Source organism: Chionomys nivalis, chromosome 4, assembly GCF_950005125.1.
Source record: "Chionomys nivalis chromosome 4, mChiNiv1.1, whole genome shotgun sequence".
NCBI classification, from domain to species: domain Eukaryota; kingdom Metazoa; phylum Chordata; class Mammalia; order Rodentia; family Cricetidae; genus Chionomys; species Chionomys nivalis.
The window spans coordinates 92,955,264-92,975,483 of NC_080089.1; the positions used below are offsets into that span (position 1 = coordinate 92,955,264).

Genomic DNA, 20,220 nt, shown 5'->3' on the forward strand with positions numbered 1-20,220 from the left:
TATTTACATAGCTCCCTCCATATGGGATCTCAACCGCGTCTAAGCTGTGTTCTCACAGACATGATGCTCGGTCTGTGCTCACAGCACTTGGGAAGTAGAGGCAAAAGGACCAGGAATTGAAGATCTTACTTAGGTCCACAGCAAGTTAGAGACCCACCTGGACACCTCGTCTATAAGTCAGCCAAGCTATGTTCTAGAAGGGAAGAGAAGTTACAGAGATGTGTTTGACCCCTGCATTCTTTTTCTCACTTCTAGTTGAAGCACATTTTTTCTCTGGATGTAAGAGGTGTTGAGGAGTGAATATAAGCAAGTTTTGGGTTGGTGGTTGTTGCTGTTGTTTGTTTTAATTTATTTCATGTGTCTAGGTGTTCTGCCTGCATGTATGTCTGTGTGAGGGTGTTGGATACTCTGGGACTGGAGTTACAGACAGTTGTGAGCTGCCATTTGGGCGCTGGGAATTGAACCTGGATCCTCTGCAAGAGCAGCCAATGCTCTTAACCACTGCTCTGAGCCGTCTTTCCAGCCGCCTACTTTTGTTTTGTGGGAATGGAAAATAACAAATATAACTTTTAAGTTTGATAGTCGTAGTGATAGTGGTAATTTTCATAGTCTTTGACATTGACAATTGGACAGTTAATACTAGAATAAATTAGTATTCCTTCTGAACAGTGAATTTTAAGAGACAGTGTTTATTTTTTAGGGAAATGGGACCCAGCCATTTTAAGATACTTTTGTAAATCAAACTTTAGTTAAGGCCCCAAACCTGAAATGAAACAGTTCTGAACATAAATAAGATTTTTCTTTTTTTTAACATAAGATGAATTTGGTGTTTTTGAAAACCATTGTTTCATGAGAATATGAAAGAGAGACAGCCTAAATTCTTTTTTAAAATTAGTCGTCTTGTGGGGGAACCCACCTTCCTGCCATCAGGAATTGCTGCTTCCATCTGTTTTCTGTTTTGAGTATGCCAGATGTCATCTTGAGAGTATTCTCTGGTTTAAAGGAATTGTGTAACTCTGAACTAGATTTAAAAAAAAAAAGGTGTATTTTACCCTAAACTCTAAGGATGCCGAATGAGGTGAGTTGATACAAAATTTACTTGGGGTCACTCTAAAGAGAATTATTGCCTGTGCTGCTTAGTCCTCCCATATCTCTTGAGAGCCTGTTTCTCTGGGAAATGGAAAACAGAGACCACAATATTTATCTTAGTTAGACATCATCAAAATAAATGTGTATTTTGCCGGGTATGGTAGCGCATGCCTTTAATCCCAGCACTTGGGAGGCAGAGGCAGGTGAATTTCTTTGTTTGAGGACAGACTGGTCTACATAGTGAGTTCCAGGACAATCAGGACTACACAGAGAAACCCTGGCTCAAAAAATAAATAAATAAAAATAAAAGATATGTGTTCTACTTTTGAAATGTGTTTATTGAACTTAATCATTGTAATCTTTTATCATGTTTAACTTTTTATTTGCTAGTATAGATGTTTAAATACTTGAAGTTTGAAATAGATATTTAAAATGTAGTATGTTAATTCATTTAAATTCAATGTCACTTTTTCATATTAAATGACCACCTTTTGTTTATTGAACATTACAGCAAATTGCTTTTAAAAACCTGGTACAGAGAAATCGACAAAATGAACAGCAAAACCAGGGCCCTCCAGCTCTGAATTCCACCATTCAGCTGCCATTTATAATCATTAATACGAGCAGAAAAACAGTCATAGATTGCAGCATCTCCAGTGACAAGTGAGTAGGAACTAAGGGAGGGGTACAGGGCCTGCCTTCTGATGTTCTCCCACGTAAAGATGGTGCACCCCACTGTCTACAGCCCTTCACCTGGCTTCAGTGGGGTGTGTGCAATGTGTTCTCGGGCATGGTGCTGTTTTCAGCAAGAGTGAGCGCTGTCATTTACCTTACAGTCCCTATCCCATGTTGGGCTTGCCTGTCACACATATGGTGGTACTGAGCCCTAGCTGTCATGTGTGTCACTTTTGTGGTAACTGAGCAAGTAACTGCAGTAAGTTAGACCATCAATGAGGGCCCAGGAGGAGTCACTGTTCTGGTTTATTAGGAAAATATATCAGACCAGTGTGTGGCATTAAAGCAATTGTCTCATTTATTGTATCATACTTAAGTATGCTGATATTTGTTATTTATTTGGTCTAAGGCCCAGTCTGTCCTCTAACTTAACTATGTAGCCACAAATGGCATTCAGTTCATCTTCCTTCCACAACCTCCCACATGCTGAGATTAAAAGACGTGTGCCATAACATGTGCTGTTTTTGCTTGTTTATGAATGAACACGTGAGCATTAAAATCCTGGGTACAAGACTGGGAGATGGCACAGTGACTAAAGTGTTTGCTGTAAAAACAGAGTCCTGAGATCGGATCCCCACCCCCATATAAAGGCTGGTGTGCGTGCTTACCTATAACCCTACTGGGAGATGGGGTGATGGTAGCAGAGCGGGAAGTTTGCTAGGGCTTGCTCAGGCAGCCTAGCTCAAACAGTGAGCTTCAGGCTCTGTGAGAGAACCTGTCTGAAAAAAATAAGTTGGGAAGTAATAAAGGAGGACACCCAATGCCTTGTCTGGCCTCTACCCATGTGAACACATAAATCAATAAATCTTTTTAAAATATCTCAAACAGTTTAAGTAAAATTGACACCATTGACTTTAGCAAATATGAAGTAGCACTTTTCAAAGTAGAGCATTCATTGTATCTTACCTGTCCTTCAGAAGGAAGTTATGTGCATAGAGGACAAGACAGGTCCCAGTTGTGGATCCAGCTTGCCTGCTCCACGGAGCTCCTGTTTACAGCCTTGTGGAGTTGAATGAGATAATGCTTCTAAAAGATCTGGGTCACTGTAACGTTTTATAAATGCTAGTTGCTGTTCTTAGGGACAAACAGTTTTCATTTTTTAAATTTCTTAGCCTTTCTAAGATCTCATTCCTTTCTCCATAGAAATAAAAATTAGGGCCAGCAAAATGGCTGAGTGGATCAAAGGTGCTTGCTGCCAAATCTGGTGACCTGATTCTAATCCTCAAAACCCACAATGTAGGAGACAGCCAACTCTAAAAACTTGTTCTCTGACCTCCACACATGTTCCATTGTGCACACACATTAAAATAATGTATAAGAATTCAAGAACCAAAAAATTAAAATCAGCCAATTTATAAAAACTATAAATAAATTCACATATCTAACCCAGTAAAATGTTGGATGTCATAGTTATTATTCACATCCCCAGACTCTACAGAAACCTGTGTTTAAGAGGACTATCAACATATAACACCAAGGGCTGGAGAGATGGCTCAGAGGTTAAGAGCACAGGCTGAGCTTCCAGAGGTCCTGAGTTCAATTCCCAGCAACCACTTGGTGGCTCACAACCATCTGTACTGAGATCTGGCGCCCGCCTCTGGCGTGCGGGCATACATCGAGGCAGACTGTTGTATACGTAATAAATAAATAAATCTTTAAAAAAAAAAAACAAAACAAAAAAAAACATATAACACTGAGAAGCCTTCAAAGTGGTTAACATCTTTGGAAGTGACCTACAAATGCCATACTGTAATTACTCTCTAAAGTTAGTCTCTTCCTTTATGAAGGACTATATAATTCTCTTCTTAGATTATAGGGCTTCCACAGCTGAGCATGTAGTACATAGCCTGTGAACCCAGTACTCAGGAGGTTGAGCAGAAGGGTTGCTATGAGCTGATCAGCATTGGCCAGCCAGGAGAACTGCAGAAGAAAGACCTGTCTCAATAAATAAATAAATACATTAAGTTTAGGAGAATTAAAAATTTCAGGAAAATTGGGAACCCTTGGGAACTATTGACCTTAACAGTTTGTGGTCAAGTCACTGTTCACCTAGGCTGGAATCTATTTTGGTTTTATGCCTTGGGTGGTCACTGACTCATGCCTTGCCTTGCATCCCCTCATGGAGCAGCTTGCACACACTTGTTATTTGAGGTAGGTCCGTAATCTTGTCTGTCAGTTACTTTGGTGAAGCAATCTTACCCTTAATTAGCCTGGAGGCTTTCCCACAATGCAATTAAGTTTACAAAGCCATCTGCATGTAAAGATGCCTGAAATCATCCCTGTGGCAGGTGCTCACTTCCAGTTCATTGTGAGCTTGTTAATATATTTCAGACTCACTTCAGCCTCCTGCTTTAAGTTAGAATAAGTCTCAACCTCACATGCTTTTAATAGAGAATCCCATAACAAGGTCAAACCCATAATTATTCAGAACTTGCACTAGAACAGACAGCACAGAACCTGTAGATGGAGGTCTCAGGCCTGGCTAGGAGTCAGTTCTGTCCTTCCCCAAAGTATTTCCTGGGGATAAGTTTAGGCCACATCTTGTTGGCCCTTTCTTTGCTTCTCGATTGTGCTGTGTATTCAGGCATCTAAACTGATTACTTTCCAAGAACATTCTGATAGCTGCTATGTAGTTTATATGTGGTACTTTTGTTGGTTTGTGACAGATTCTCACTTTGTAGACTAGACTGGACTAGAAGTCTTGAAACCTAAGATGGCCTTAAACTCAAGAGGAATCATACTGCTGTGCCTTCCAAGTAATGGTATTAAAGGCATGAGCTACCGTTCTGAGCTCTGTGACACTTGCTTAAGATATTTTATTCTTAGTTCCTCACAACAGGATTTGGCTGGGTTTGCTTTGTTACAATTGTCTTCCATTTAGTTCATATATGTTCAGTTCAAGTGACTGAAGTCCCAGTTACCTAAGAGGATCCCTGAATCTAGGAGTTCACACCAAACTGTGCAGTGTGGTACATCCTCATCTCAAATCAAAGGGAAAAGTTTTCCTGATTGACTGAGTATTCTGTGGCTAGCTGGAAAACTGAGCATTCACTTTATTTCTCTAAGACTAATAAGCCAGTCTACTAGAAACCCCAGGAAGCAAATTAAGCAGACAGAGCACAGGGTATAAGACCTTGCAGAGCTCCTCTATGGCACCAAGACCCCATACTTCCTTTCTTTATTATTTTTATTTTTGTTTGTTTTTGGGTTATTTTGTTTTGTTGAGACAAGGTTTCTCTGTGTAGTCTTGGCTGTCCTGGAACTCACTCTGTATGACAGGCTGACTGACCTCAAACTCAGAAATCTGCATGCTTCTGCCTCCCAAGCACTGGGATTAAAAGGATGTGCTACCACCACCTGGCCTCCTTTATTTCTTTAAAGAAAAATTATTATTAAATGTATGTATTTAGGTGTGTATGTGTTAAAGGTATGTATTTAGGGGTGTGGTGGGGGGAGAGAACTGAACTCAAGGTGTCAGGATTGGTACCTGACACCTCTACCTATTGAGCCATCTCACTCAACCCTCCCCATCCTTGCTTTATTTTGCAGGTTTGAATACCTTTTTAATTTTGATAACACTTTTGAGATCCATGATGACATAGAAGTACTGAAGCGAATGGGAATGTCCTTTGGTCTGGAGTCAGGCAAATGCTCTCTGGAAGACCTGCAAATTGCAAAGTCCCTGGTCCCGAAAGCTTTAGAAGGCTATGTCACAGGTATGCTGGAGACGCTATGTACCCGGTCGAATGTCAAGCTGACTTGTTAAGCATTCTCACAAATGCAGTTCAGAGAGCATGCACTAGCTTCACTGGGTGGCGTTCTTAAATACTTTATATAATTAAAAAAAATCAGTGATTTTTTTTTTTTAAGAGTACAAGCTTACATCTATACTGTATATATTGTACAAAAAATTGGCTGACTCATCACTAAGTTTAGGGCCACAGTGATATTTTCTCTAATTCTGAGAGTTTAAGTAGCGTCTTGTAAAGCTTTTAGTGAAAAGCTTGATGGAAGTTTGGCCTTTTGTTTTTGTTTATAGTTCTTCTAGGGGAACTTAAGAGTATTTTACAAAAAAACAATAGATTTACCTCACTCTAGTGGGATGCTGTGTTTATCTGTTCAGTAGATCTGAATTCAGAGAGCAGAAGGTGTCTTAGTTTTCTGTGACAGTACACTGTGACCAAGGAGTTTGTGGAAGGAAGGGTTTACTTTGGGCTTAGAGTTACAGGGGAGAAGAGTGGATCATGGCAGCAAGCAGGAGGTGTTTAGGCTGGAAGAGGAAACAGTGCTAACTGGAAATGGCTTGACTCCTTTGAAACCTGAGAGCCTACCCCAAGCAAGGCCATGCCTCTAATACTGGAGACTACATTTTGAAATGCCCAAGACTTCTGGGGACATCTTAGTCAAACTACCACAAGGAATATAGTAAAAATTTTAAGTATCAGGGAAAAAAAAAAACAGAAAACATGGATTTGTGCTTATGTTCATTATTCTCTTTACAGTAAAACCTCTAAATGGTCTGTATTTCCTGTTCCATATTCCTCTCCAGGTTTTAAATTGTTTGTATGAAATAGTGAGTAGATACTGAGTGTTTCTACAGTTAGAGACTAAACAGTCCTGGTTCAGTGACTCGTCACTTAGGAGAAAAATGATTCTGTTAAAGTTACTTGTGCACCCTCCTATCTGTGACTTTCTCCACACCTGTAGATGTAGCCAGTTCCTCGAATGTCTTCTTTAAACAAGAATTTGCTGTTAGCCCAGCCTTGCCTCTAATCTTGGCTTTCTTACCTCAGCCTCCCAAGTGCTGGTCTGACAGGTGTATATCACACTCTGGCTTTAAATTTCTTATTTATTCATTTGCTTTTCTTTAAAGAATGATTCTCAACCTTCCTAGTGCTACAACCCTTTAATATAATTCCTCATGGTTTGGTAAGCCCCAACCATAAAATTATTTCGCTGCTACTTCATAACTATAATTTTACAACTGTTACGAAGCATAATGTAAATATGCGATATGCATAATATCTAGTATGTAACCTCTATGAAAACGTCATTGCTAAGAACCACTGATTTAGGCGGCGAGAACCAGGATGTTCTCAGTTGGTAGAATGCCACCCACAGGTTGAGAGCCACTGCTTTGGAGGCAAAAACAATTATGATAAGCAGGAAAAAGAAACATTGTTTTGTCTTCAAAAAATCAGTAAATTCACATCTTTCTGGTTGTCTCTAGCCTAGGCCATCCTGGAACTCACTTTGTAGCCCAGGCTGAACTTGAACTCATAGTATCCTGTTTTAGTCTCCCGAATACATACTGGACTGTGCCAACTTCATAGAGTGATATTTTCTTTAGTGGCTTGTTTTCTTTGACTTAACATTATATCTGTCAGATTTAATGTTGCTATAATACATACATTTTTATTTCCACATTAAATTTTGTTGCATGAAAAAAATCATAGTTTGTTCATTTCAGTGCCGATAAACTTCAGTTGCCCCCCACACACATAGTTGATGTTAAAATACAGTGCTGCTTTGAACATTCTATCCATGTGTCTAATGCTATGTGCAGCTTACAGATTGAAATTAGTAGGTCTTCATTGGATGAGTCCTGAGCTTTCTTAGATGATGCAAAAATTTTTCAATTTGATTTTACTAGATTTTACTTTCCCTTAAAAAGTAGAAATATTGGGCTGGAGAGATGGCTCAGCCGTTAAAGGCTAGGCTCACAACCAAAAATATAAAGAGTTCGGTTCCCAGCACCCACGGCTGTCTCTCCAGCCACCAAAAAAAAAAAAAAAAAAAAAAAAAAAAAAAAAGTAGAAATATTCTACTTTCCCAGTCGGCTTTTGAATTAAGATTTAATTCTCATAAAATGAAACGTCCATTTTAAAAAGTTTTTATGTGGATGGGTATTTTGCCTACATGTATGGACATGTGTGTCTCATGCCCAAGGAAACCAGAGCAGGGTTTCAGAATCTTTTGGACTGGAGCACAGAAGTTGTGAACTACAGTGTGGGTTCTGGGGATTAAACCCAGTCTTCTGGAAGAATAGCCAGTGTTTATAACTCCTGAGTCATCACTGCAGCCCTGTAAACACCTATTTGTAATTCAGTGGTGTTTTAGTATATTCACAAGTTTGCAACCATTGCTTAATTCCTGGGTACTTTTTTTCTTTTTAAAGACTCACTACACGACTCTGGCTAGCCTAGAGCTGACTATAGATACTGGTGTTGGAGGAGGGCCCCTTGTTTCGTTCCTGGCTGCTCAGCCCCGAAATAATCACACAGAAACTGTATTAATTAAATCACTGCTTGACCCATTAGCTCTAGCTTCTTATTGGCTAACTCTTATATCTTACTTTAATCCATTTCTAATAATCTGTGTATCGCCATGTGGCTGTGGCTTCCCTGGTAAAGTTTAGGCATGTCTATCTCTGGCAGCGGCTCCGTTGCTTCTCCCTTACTTTGCCTCTTTTTTCCCAGCATTCAGTTTAGTTTTCCATGCCTATCTGTGCTCTACCCTATCAACAAGAAACTGCCAAGGCAGTTTCTTTATTCACCAATGGTATTCACAGCATACAGAGGGGAATCCCACAACACACCAGGCTGGTCTCAAAGTCATAGACCCACCTGCCTTGCCACTGCTGAGATTAAAGGCGTGTGCCACTACACCCAGCTCCTGGGCATTTTTATAACCATAAATAAAAACCACATGTCATTAGCACTCCCTACATACTATAACCCCAGCCTCTGGCAACTAGTAGTTTAGTCTGGTTTTAATGTTTTTTTTTTTTCTTTGTTTCTTTGTTTGTTTTTATGACTGTGGTTTGCCATCACATATAAACAGGATTGAATATTATGTAGCCTTTGTAATGGCTTCTTCTACTTTGCAAAGTATATTTAATATACTCATCCAAGCTATTCCATGCCTTTGTATTAGGTATTTCTGGTTGCCCAAAAATGCTTAGGATGAGAAGTGCTTTAGATTTGGCTGTGTTTTGTTTGTTTGTAGTTGTTGTTTTTTGTTTCTTAGAGTCTTTGAATTTGTATAATAAAGTTATTTGAGAGATGGCACCCAAATCTAAATATAATAATTCTTTGTGTTTCATATACAACTCTACCCAGTTACTTTATAGGGTATTTTAATATGCTTGTTTTTTGACTGTGACCTATCATATGAAGTCAGGTATGGAATTTTACACTTTTGGCATTATGTCAGTACTTAGAAAGTTTCAGATTTTGAAACATTTCAGACTTGTGATTTTTGGATTAGGGAAGCTTAATTGGTTCCTATTCCTTTTTAATTGGTAAATAATATTCCATTTTATGAATGTACCGCATTTTCATTCATCAGTTGGTACATGTTTGGATTGTTAGTGTTTTGGGTTTTTTATTATTTATTTATTTAGTTTTGGTTTTTTGGGACAGAATTTCTCTGTGTAACAGTGCTAGCTGTCCTGAAAATAGCTCTTGTAGACCAGGCTGGCCTTGAACTCACAGAGACCTGCCTGCCTCTGCCTCCCTGTAAAGACATGTGCCACCACCTCCCGGCCCTAGTGTTTTGCTTTTATAAACATGTTTACAGCTTTGTTGGAGCAGAACTGTTAGATTTTTTTATGAGATGCTAAATGACTTTTAAAGTGCCTATACCATTTTACAGTTCTACAAAGTAATGTGTGAGGCTTCTGATTTTTTTTTTTTATTATAAATACCCTTCTCACTACCCTCCACACCTCAATTTTTTGGCACTAGTGATTGAATACATAGTTTTTTGCATGATAATTATACACTCTACTACCAAGCTACTCCTATCCCTGTCCATCTTTATAATTTTACATAGTGGATGTGAAGTGGTAGCTCACAGTGATTTTTATTTAATTTCCCTAATGATTTAGGATGTTGCATCTTTTCATGTATTTATTGGCTGCTTATACATTTTTCTTGGAGACATAATTTTCTTTTTATTATAAATTGAAAGAGTAGCCAGGTGGCAGTGGTACACGCCTTTTAATACCAGCACTTGGGAGGCAGAGGCAGTTGGGTCTCCTTGAGTTTGCCAGCCTGATCTGCAAAGAGAGTTCCAGGACAGCCAGGACTGAGAACTCTTGTCTTGAAAAATCCAATAAATAAATTGAAAGGGTATACTAGGTATAGTTAATAAAAAGAAGCTTTTACATTCATATATTTTCCACTAATTTGGAAATGTTTGTGGTTTTGCTAATTTCAACAATATTATATATTCACAAAGGTACCTTGAACATTTAAAACTGTTTGTGACTTTTCATCTAGAATTTCACATTTTTGGTTGTTGCTATTTTTTTCAAGATGGACTCTCAATGTTGTCTAAGCTAGACTCTAACTCCTGGGCTTCTGTGACCTGGTGCCTGAGCCTCCAAGTAGCTGAGACCATAGGTGCACACCACTGTACCCGACTTCACATCTCTGAAACAGAGTTTTAATATTAGTTGTAAGGTATATAAATTCAAATATAAGCAGAAAGGTAGTTTGCTTTATCTTTTTACTCAGAGGTCTTTTTAACTGAGATTTGATTTCTGTTGTGCTGCATGTATTAAGTCAGTACCATCTGCTTTCTGCAAGTGTGGCCCCCGAACCCTCCTGCACCTCAGCCGATTCTAACCATATATGCACTGTTCCCTGCTCCCTTTGCTCCATGTTTTCATTAGCCTCATCGGACTGAAAGTCCAGCAGTGTCTGAATAAAGGACCAGCTCAATAAATCACCACAAGTTTCTTTCTCTTATTCCCAGTGGAAAGGTTCGGGGTGATTAGCAGGCCCTGTAGTTTGATCTCTTCATGACCTCATTTGCAGAGTGGGCTACAGATTTTCCTGTCAGTTCAAAGGGACATGTCCCTTTAGTATGAAAGGGAAGGAATGGCCCTTGGACGGGAGTGTGAGAACCACCGTGCAGAGCCTGTAATAATGTGGAAGAAATGTGGGCTTTTCAGATCCATTGTAGAAGGAAATATAATCTGTGATGCTCACAGCTGAATAGCTGTGACCCAGCAGAAGGTTTCCACAGTTCTGTAACTAATTCGTATTCAGCACAGGATTCAGCTTTAATTTCATCTTGTTCAGACTTGTTCTTATTGAGTGTATTCACAATCTGCTTTTCTTCTTAGAATCGGAGTCTTTTTTTCCCCTCTCACAGCTGCCTTAGCCTGTGAAGAAAAGGCTTAGAAGGCCAATCTAAAGTTGATGTAGTCATTTATTTAGTTTCCTCGTTGTGCACGGGCTCATTCTCAGTGGCTAGACAGAATTCCTATCTTAGCATTCATGACTCTGTTTTTTGCATAGTGATTACAGAAATTGTACAATAAAGGGGATGGGAAAGTACCTGAGTGGTAAGAGCACTGGCTGCACAAGCTTGGCCACCTGCGTTTCATCCTGCAAACCCACACAAAGCCATTCTGGTAGTGTGCATCTTTATCGTGGGATTCCTGCAGGGAGATGAGGAAGTAGAGACAGAATTGGCCTGATGCTCACAGATCAGCTGTGAGTACAGTGCAGCAACCCCAGAGATCCTACCTCACACCAGAGACAGGAGCCCCCTCCTCAGCCCACTGACTTCCACAAGCATGCCATGGCACGCAGATGCCCCCCCACACACACACACGCCCACACACACACATGGGGCAGGGGGGTGGGGGGCTTGAGGACTGCCAAGATGGTTTGGTGGGTGAAATGTTTGCTGCCAAGCCTGAGTTTCATCTCCAGAACCTACATGTTGGAAGGAGAGAGCCAACTGCTTTAAAAGTTGTCCTCTGACTTCTTTTTTTTTTTTTTCTTTTTTTCCGAGACAGGGTTTCTCTGTGGTTTTGGAGTCTGTCCTGGAACTAGCTCTTGTAGACCAGGCTGGTCTCGAACTCACAGAGATCCGCCTGCCTCTGCCTCCCAAGTGCTGGGATTAAAGGCGTGCACCACCACCGCCCGGCTGTCCTCTGACTTCTACATTCATGTCATGGCACATCCACACACACCCACAGAAATAAAAATAAAATACAATAAAAGTGTATTTGAACAAACTATATTTTCTGAGTAGGCATTGGGTTTTGCCTTATCATGTGAGGGGGTCTGTGGTCTCAGACCCCCCCCTCCACACACACACACACACACACACACACACACACTGTTTTCTCTGTGTAGCCCTGGCTGTCCTGGAACTTGCTTTGTAGACCAGGATGGCCTCAAACTCACAGATCCACCTTCCTCTGCCTCCCAAGTGCCGAGATTAAAGGCGGATACTACCCATGCCGAGTGATGTGAGATCTTTTTCTCTTTTTTTGGTGGGGAGGGGGGCTTGAGACACGTTTTTCTCTGTGAAAAATTTCTCTGTGACTGCCCTGGAAATCATTCTGTAGACGATGCTGGCCTCAAACTCGCAGAGGTTCATCTGCCTCTGCCTCCCAAGTGCTGGGAACAAGTTCTAGAATAAGTGGGGGACTGTTATATAGAAATGCCCTGTCTTGAAAAACTAAACAGAAAAAAACCAATTGTTGTAAGAGACTATATACATTCATTCATTAATTCTGAGGTCCCTAGACATTCAGGTTACAGCTCTCTCTGAGCTAACATTCTTTTTTTTTTTTTTTTTTTTTTTTTTTGGTTTTTCGAGACAGGGTTTCTCTGTAGCTTTGGTGCCTGTCCTGGAACTAGCTCTTGTAGGACCAGGCTGACCTTGAACTCCCAGAGATCTGCCTGCTTCTGCCTCCCCTAGTGCTGGGATTAAAGGCGTGCGCTAATTTAATTAAAGGCGTACTGGGATTAAAGGCTCTGAGCTAATATTCTAAACAGGGAGGCATCCTGCAAGTAACAGTGTAGTAAGAACTGGTCTGCTGAGGTGGGAGAAGCATGGCATATTCAGGGAAAAGAAGATGCCAGGACATGCCCTTATGGTTTCCTGTGAGCTGAAACACCTCTTACCTGTCTCACCTTTATTAAAACCATCACCACAGACCTGGAGAGAGGGCTCGGCAGCTAAGAGCATGGGTGCTCTTCCAGAGGACCCAGGTGTACTTCCCAGCATCCACCATGGCTTACAACCACCTGTAGCTTGAGGTTAATGCCTTCTTTTGGTCTTCATGGGAACCAGGCCATGGTACACAGATACACATATAGACAAAATATCCATACACATAAAATAAAAATAAATTTTAAAACTGCATTATGTGAAAGCACAATCTTAAGACTACTTTGGATTATAAAGCAAATGACACCAGGGGTGGGAGTGGAGGGGCCTCTAGGTAGGAAGAAGCAGAGATCATTGATGAGCAACAGGATTGGCTTCATCTGCATACACAGGGTGGGGAGCCGGTTCAGTTGGTAGTGTGCTTGCTATGCAAGCCTGAGACCATCTGTATGTAGTTCAATCCCCAGCTCCTGTGGAAAAAGCTAGAAGTGATGATGTATGCTTGCTTATATCTGGCTCTAGGGAGACAGGTGGGAAGATCCCTGGGGCTTGCTGGCCTGCTGACCTAGCCTGATTAGCAAGTCCTAAGTCTCACGTGTGCACACACAGCAGGAGGTGGGGGAAGGGTGACAGGAGTGTATCTGCCTGGTCCATAAGCTGTGTAGTCTCTCCTAAAACAGTTGTGATTTGTTTTGTCTCTGTCCAATTCTGGCTTTCGCTGTTAATGTCGTAGTCTTTCATGGTGAGGATGCCAGATGTGTAAAATAGTCCACATTCTGGCCACATTCTTACTATACCCAATAAGCAACCTTGTCAGGAAGGGAGGATAGAGTAGTTAGAGTTCATACTGCTGTTGTGGAAGAGAGCGCACAGCTCGGACTCACACCCCTTTCCTCCATTGGCACCTCGTATACATACATTCCCTCTCGGGCTTTTACAGATACACATGATTCAAAAATAATAAGTCTTGGGAAAAACAAGAACACTGAACTAAAAGGAGCCAGTGATGGTTTTACTTTGAATTCTTTTTCCCTGAAGTCTGTCTTCCTTTATATTTTTCCATTCTCTTTCAGGAATTTATTGGTGCCCCGCCCCACCCCACCCCACCCCCCAAAAAACAGGTTCTTCACGGGGCAGGAGAATTGTCCAGCCGTCACCAAGACGTGCAGCCCATGCTTGCTTCAGGGCACAGCAGAACAACCAGAGTGCAGAGCCTACATTGTCTTTCTTTTTTGGTGTTTATCTTGCAGATATCTCTACAGGACCTTCTTGGTTAGACCAGGGACTGCTTTTGAACTCTACCCAATCAGTTTCAAATTTAGACCTGACCACTAGTGCCACCGTACCCCAATCAAGGTATGTATTTTTTCAAGGTGAGAAAGGCCAGCCCCAGAGCCCGGGCTCTTCTGTGGGGAGCCAGGGCTGTGTCACTGCTGCAACAGGTGGGTCAGGTTTGTAGCAGATCTGCTCAGCGGTACCTCCTTCCTCTGTTTATTCCTGTCTGCACTGCACTAATGAATCTGTGTTTTTAACTTACTTGCTAGTGTGAACCAAGGGTTCTGCTTGGATGCCGAAGTGGCCTTAGCAACTGGGCAGTTCCCTGCCCCAGACAGTCACCAGTCCAGTAGTGCGGCCTCTCACTGCTCTGAGTCCCGCGGCGAGACCCCCTGTTCATTCAACGAGGAAGACGAGGAAGATGAGGAGGAAGATTCCTCCTCCCCAGAATAAAGACAGGAGAAAACTCATGTTTTAATATTTGATGCTCATGTGTGTCTTTAGTGTGAGCTCTTGTGTTTTGAAATGATTGCTTCAGTCTTTGCCTTTGCATTTGTGTTTAGTGAAAACTAGAGAAACACAATAAGCAAATTACATGAAGGCTGAGATGGTTGAAAGTTAACTAAGCATGAATGGGAACTGATCAGCAGAGCCAACAAAGCATGCCTTCTGAAGAGATGGAGGGGCAGTCCATGAAGAATGACAGCAAGTGAAGTTTGTCTTCAGGGAAGTGGAGTTTCAAGACCCTGCAATGTGTGAGACTTTAGACTTGAGATTGCTGCAGGAACAGTGTGCAGTGATGATGGCTTTCGCCCCGTTGGGCAGAGTGAGCCTGGAAGTCCCAGTGGGTGTCCGGGGAGCCATGTAGATTGCAGTCCTTGTGGCCTGAGGAGCACAGGTGAACTGCTGAGCTAGTTGGAAGCCTAGCTGAGGTGCTTCATGCATCTGCTGCCTTAGCTTCTAGAAGGGAGCAAGTGCTAACTTTAAGTACCTAGGTGACATTTAAAATAATTCACAGAAAACTGAAGTGACCATTTGTCAATGCATTGGTGCATAGGAGTTCCTAGGGCTACTTCTGGAAGCCAAAATAGAATAGCATTTCCATGTGCATTAAAAACTTTGCCAGCACTGCCTTTTGCCAGCATTCTAAATTTGGAATTTTATTGAGAAGGAAACTGTATTTATAGTCTTAATCAAAGCTATGCATTTCATACAGCTTTTTAATTTTCAGTGAAACGAAGAAGCAAATTCTTTGACTAAATTGCTTGTCTATAGCTGTCTGCAGTACTGTATGATTTTACCCATGTGCAATTTGTGAAAATGAACCAAATGTCACTACTTTTGTCTTTATTTCAAGAATATGAACATCATTGTTCTCTTGTACATGTTATCTTTTTCATATTTTAATTATCAAAATGACCTTATTAGATTTATTCCTGGGTAAATTGCATTTCAAATTAACTCAATATTCAGTGTTTTTGTTAAAACCTTGAACACTCCAATTGACTGCATCCATGATGGTTTCAAAGCCAAAGATGCCGTGAGACCACTCCAGTATGTCTGTGATTTCTGCTCCTCTTAGTACGGGAGCGTGGGACATCCACTGCCAAGCCAAACCCAGCTTGCTAACACATTAAGGCCTTGAAGGGAGGCAGAGAATAGTAGGAGAATCAGTTCTGAAACCAGCTCAAGTCTCATGTGTTTGTCCTGATCCTGTGTATATGGTTCTTGTGGGTCCTGCACCAAACTTAGTCAAAAATGCTTCTCTTTTTAGTCCTGTTGGGGAAGTTTGAGCTGGAAGCAAAAGCTTTGGTTAACTTAAATGTTACGAGGCATTAACACTGATAAATATGAATGTGCACATACAACTTAAGTTCCTTTGAGAGGAAACTAACTGTATCAGAAGGAAGCTATAGTGCAAGCCCGAGTGTTCAAAGGACACAAAGGTCCTGGCAGGTTTTACAGAATTTCGTGTTGGCATGAGTTCTAGAACACACATTGCTTTGTCTGAACAAAGGATCCAGAGTGCAACCTCCTGTTGGCACTACCACTTCTGTCTTTATACTTAGAGACAGGCCTAGCAGAGACCTGGAGAGGCCAAGGGCAACAATATGCTTGTTTAGTCTTCAGAGTACTAAGATGTTGCAGAGCAGAAAGCAAATGCATGCCTTACACCCCTTCCTTTTACCAGGCAGCAGACCCCTGTAGGGTTCTCACTCCTGCCGCCGTATGCGACAAAGCATGGGCTTTAAAAGAGCGATCATGCTGGGCGTGTTATGTACCTCTAACCCCAGGATTTGGGAAATGGAGGCAGGAAAGTTAGGATTTAAAAGTCAGCCTTGGCTGCAGACCGAATTCAAGACCAACCTGGGCTGCCTGAGATCCTTGTATGGGGTGTGGCGACCAAGGACTCAGTCTTTGTGTGCCCCCACCCCTGGCCATGCTAGCTGCCAGTATGTCCTGCTGTCAACGTCTGTGACCACTGTGGTCATCAGGTGCTGCTGGTGCAGCACTTTACCTGGAAAAACACCTAGATTGAGCCAAGAGGGTAACATTTCCTTGTTATCCTAGACAGGCAGGAGGGTCAGTCTGAAGCAGCCAGGGCTACCAGGGCTACAGAGTGAGGAAAACCGAAGAGCCTAAACTGAGATGTTGGAAAAGAGGAACCGTGGTCTCTGTCTCCCTAAACACATCCCTCTGGGTCCAACAGGATCAAAATGGAAGGGGAAGAGTTAAGTTAGGGTCATAGCATCCACGTTTCTTTGTAGGAGGGCACATAGGTTCCTTTGCGCAAAGTTGTAACCTACTCTAAAAGTGCTGGGCACATGCTTAGTGTGTTCAAGAAGCTTTCCCCTCTTGAGGTTCAGTTTCTCAAGTGTGTAGCACTATTGTCAGTCCACTCTACCCTCATGATCACATGGGCAGCTGGCTCTGGCCTGCACACGCCATGTGAGTAACATTTCACAGGCTGCAAGCTGCTCAGGCCCTCAGTGCTTAGAGGACTCCCCTTGCCTGTCCTCTACTGAAATCTGCTCGGGTTTGCATTTATTGTGCCTTACGTAGGAAGAAAGGGACTCAACAGAATCCTCCGCTCTCTAAACAACCCCCCAGAAAACAGGCTGGTGGCCATGTGTTCTGCAGCTTATTTGATTCTTTTAGAGAAGTGGTAAGGAGAAAAATCTGCCATTTTGCCAGAAAGTGAGGAGAACTCTTGTTAGCAAAATGTATAATCAAAGCAGTAACAGTACACTGTCATTTTTGGAAGATAATTCCCAGTCTGTCCTCAAAAAGAATACCCCATCAGATAATCCAGATGGAAATGGTCCACTGTATCCCCGCATAGCACCCTAATTCTGCATTCTACATCTAAACCAAGTTTCTGTCAGAAGCATCGAAACTGTTCCAAGTACAATGTGATTTATGCTCTGAGACAGTCTGAACAGTGTGTGTGTGTGTGAGAGACACAGAGAGACAGAGATAGAGAGACAGAGACAGACAGACAGACAAAGCAGGTGACAGAATGGCTTCAGCTGTTTGTGCTGTAACCACACCCAGAGCAAGAAGCCTGCTGTTTTATAAGCTCACTCTCAACACAATGGGCTGTCCTTATTCACTCAGTCGGCCACATAGGGCTTTGACATTGTCTTTCCTAGTGGTAAGCATTGAGCAGGGATTGTTTGTTGGGAGGGTGTTAAAATACCAAACCTTGCTGGCTTTTGTGTGCACAAGCCAGGTGAGGATGGTAGCAAGCCCACGAAGTTCTCAATCAGCCTCATTCCCTTGAACTGACCCTACACCGCAGGCCAGTGATCTGAGCTGGAGAATTGACCTGTGTTCTCTAGGTTGTAGTTTGTGAATTGAACACATGGAAGATGGTCCTCATGGTGCACTGGGACTGACTGACTTTGGTGAAATACAGACTAGATTCCTTCAAACCAGCTTCCCTTGGGGCTTCCTATTTTTCTACACATTAAATGAATAATTGCCTCCAAGCACTAATGCTCCTTAATGTACAGTCTTTGAAGACTACTGTGCATGTCACGTCACCTAAATGATCCTCAGAATGTGCCTTCCTGCTCACTAGTTCAGTTCACCAATATCCTTTTATCCTATACTTGAGCCAAACACTACATCATTCAGTAGGGGGAGCACAATGCAACATTCTTCCTTTAATTTTTTTTATTGCTAAAGAGCCTTTATAAATTATGACAAGCCTCAGGAACTTGCCTCTTAAATATGAGCAAAATATCTGAAGTTAGTTAGTTTGTAAGATCCAGTTTTCCCACATCTATGTTCACAATATGCTAAGGGGGTGATTAGTACAGAAAACTTTGACATGTCGTGTTTCCTGGGAGTCCGACAGTACAAACACTGGCCTGGTAGATGGCCACCCCTCACGGAGTCGAGGCAGGAAAGCTCCTCGTTTATGCTGTCCGTCCTGTATAGTTCTTTCGGATAAGGTGAGATCTTGGAATATATTCGCCTGTAGAACCAGTGCCGTGGCCCCTTGTCATCCTAGCAGAGTGGAGCAGTCCTGCTTAGAAAGCTACTTAAAAGCATTCTGGCCACATTGGCGAGTTGGGGTTTATGTATTCTCTGCTAGGGTCTCAGAAAGGGAGAACGTTTCTTGGGGACCCCCTCAGAGAAATATGCAGAGCTTCATGACCCAGCACCCCTTAGCCTCTGTAGCAGTCCGCTCCAATTTGTCTCTTCCTCAAGGCACCATTGCCTACTGTAAAGTACACTTTCACCATGGGCCATCCAGACAGCGACAGTCTTGCCGAGTGCCAAAACAATCTGAGGAAGCCAGGGGATCTCTCCAAGCCCTGCCATGCAGTGTCAGCCTGGGACCTCTCAGGACTGCAGGTGCAGATGGTCACAGTCACAAGAGATTCTGGACATTGGTAGGGACTAGAGGTGGAGTTGCCATCTGGGCCATAGTGGCTTGTTTCCAACCAAATTATTTGGGCTTCAGAGGCCGTCACTTTGCCATGCTTCACTCCGAACTCAGTTCTCCCCCTCGGACATCATCTGAATACAAAGGTGGCCTGGTTCTGCATGGTCAGACTCCTCAGATTTGGTTTTGTTTCTTCATACATAAGTGTCCCAGTGACGCGGCCACTCCTGTGAATGTGGCACAGGCTGTGTTTTCCACTAGTGTAGGACAACATTCTGAGTTCTGGGAACCCCCACCAGCGCTGTGAAGCGCCTGGGTGCCCATTTGCCCTGCCACGCTGTGCCTGGACAGAAGGGAGGGGATGGCTGAGATCACCAGGTGGCCCACTTTCCACTTAGAGACACTTGGCTCTGCTCATGTCTCCAGAAAAGTATAACTTTGTTCTTTTTCTGCGTGAAGCATAGGCTGGTGTCTGCCCTGAGGAGCTGGGAACGAGGTAAGAGGAAAACACATCTTGTCTGCCTCTTAGAGACTTTCCTTCCTAGGTTGAGTACACAGGCTAATACATTATTTTGTAGTATCTCAAACTTTGCATAAATACTATTATTTTTGTATGGGATTTTTTATAGAAGAGCTATTTCTGTATACTTATTTCTGTGCTTTTTGAAATGCCTTCCAGTAGGTAACCAACAAGTCTTAAGCAGTGTTCCATGATGGGTGTCTCAGGGACCACCTACCCAGAATAGACAGGGAATTTAAAGTTTTTCACTCCCTGCACCCACTCCAGACAGAAGCTCAGGGCGTGCCTAGGAAGCATTAGTTTTAATAAGCTCTCAGTTTTAATAAGCTCTGAGTTATTTTTTCATCAATTCACACATCTTTGTCCGTACTGTAAAAGAAGAAAACATTTGAAATGAGTATGTTGAGCTTGAGAAAAAATGTATCATACTATTCTGTGATTTGAGCTACAGAAAAATAAATAATTTAAAATAATGTTGGCGTCATCATTAATTCATTAATGGCTCCCCGGGGGATGAATGTCCCAGCCTCGCACAGTGAGGAAGTACAAGGCGCACTCTGCTCTGCCAGGTCTGGGTCTCTGAAGGGCTACCCCAGCATCAAAGCTCTCTGTGGGACTGGCTGAGGCCTCCGGCAACAGCATTAGTAGGCCACACAGTGTCCACTCTCCAGCTTCAAAGACGCCCCCAGGGCCTCCCCAGAGTACCCACAGGGTGTAGAATTTATACCACCTGGGAAAGTATATATATATATAATCTCACAGCAGCAAATAGTCGTGTCCC

General features: G+C 42.3%; 1 protein-coding gene across 9 annotated transcripts in view; it reads left to right on the forward strand.

Annotated features, from left to right (window-relative positions):
* Positions 1 to 19,884, forward strand: part of Tfdp2 (transcription factor Dp-2) — a 119,542-nt gene extending 99,658 nt beyond the window's left edge. For all 9 annotated transcript variants that reach the window (XM_057766730.1, XM_057766729.1, XM_057766722.1 and 6 more), the window contains 4 exons: positions 1,601 to 1,752; positions 5,374 to 5,540; positions 13,998 to 14,103; positions 14,292 to 19,884. In XM_057766730.1, coding sequence (XP_057622713.1) covers positions 1,601 to 1,752; positions 5,374 to 5,540; positions 13,998 to 14,103; positions 14,292 to 14,475 — 609 coding nt within the window. In that variant the 3' untranslated portion in view covers positions 14,476 to 19,884. The remainder of the gene's footprint in view (positions 1 to 1,600; positions 1,753 to 5,373; positions 5,541 to 13,997; positions 14,104 to 14,291) is intronic.
* The last annotated feature ends 336 nt before the right edge of the window (positions 19,885 to 20,220 follow it).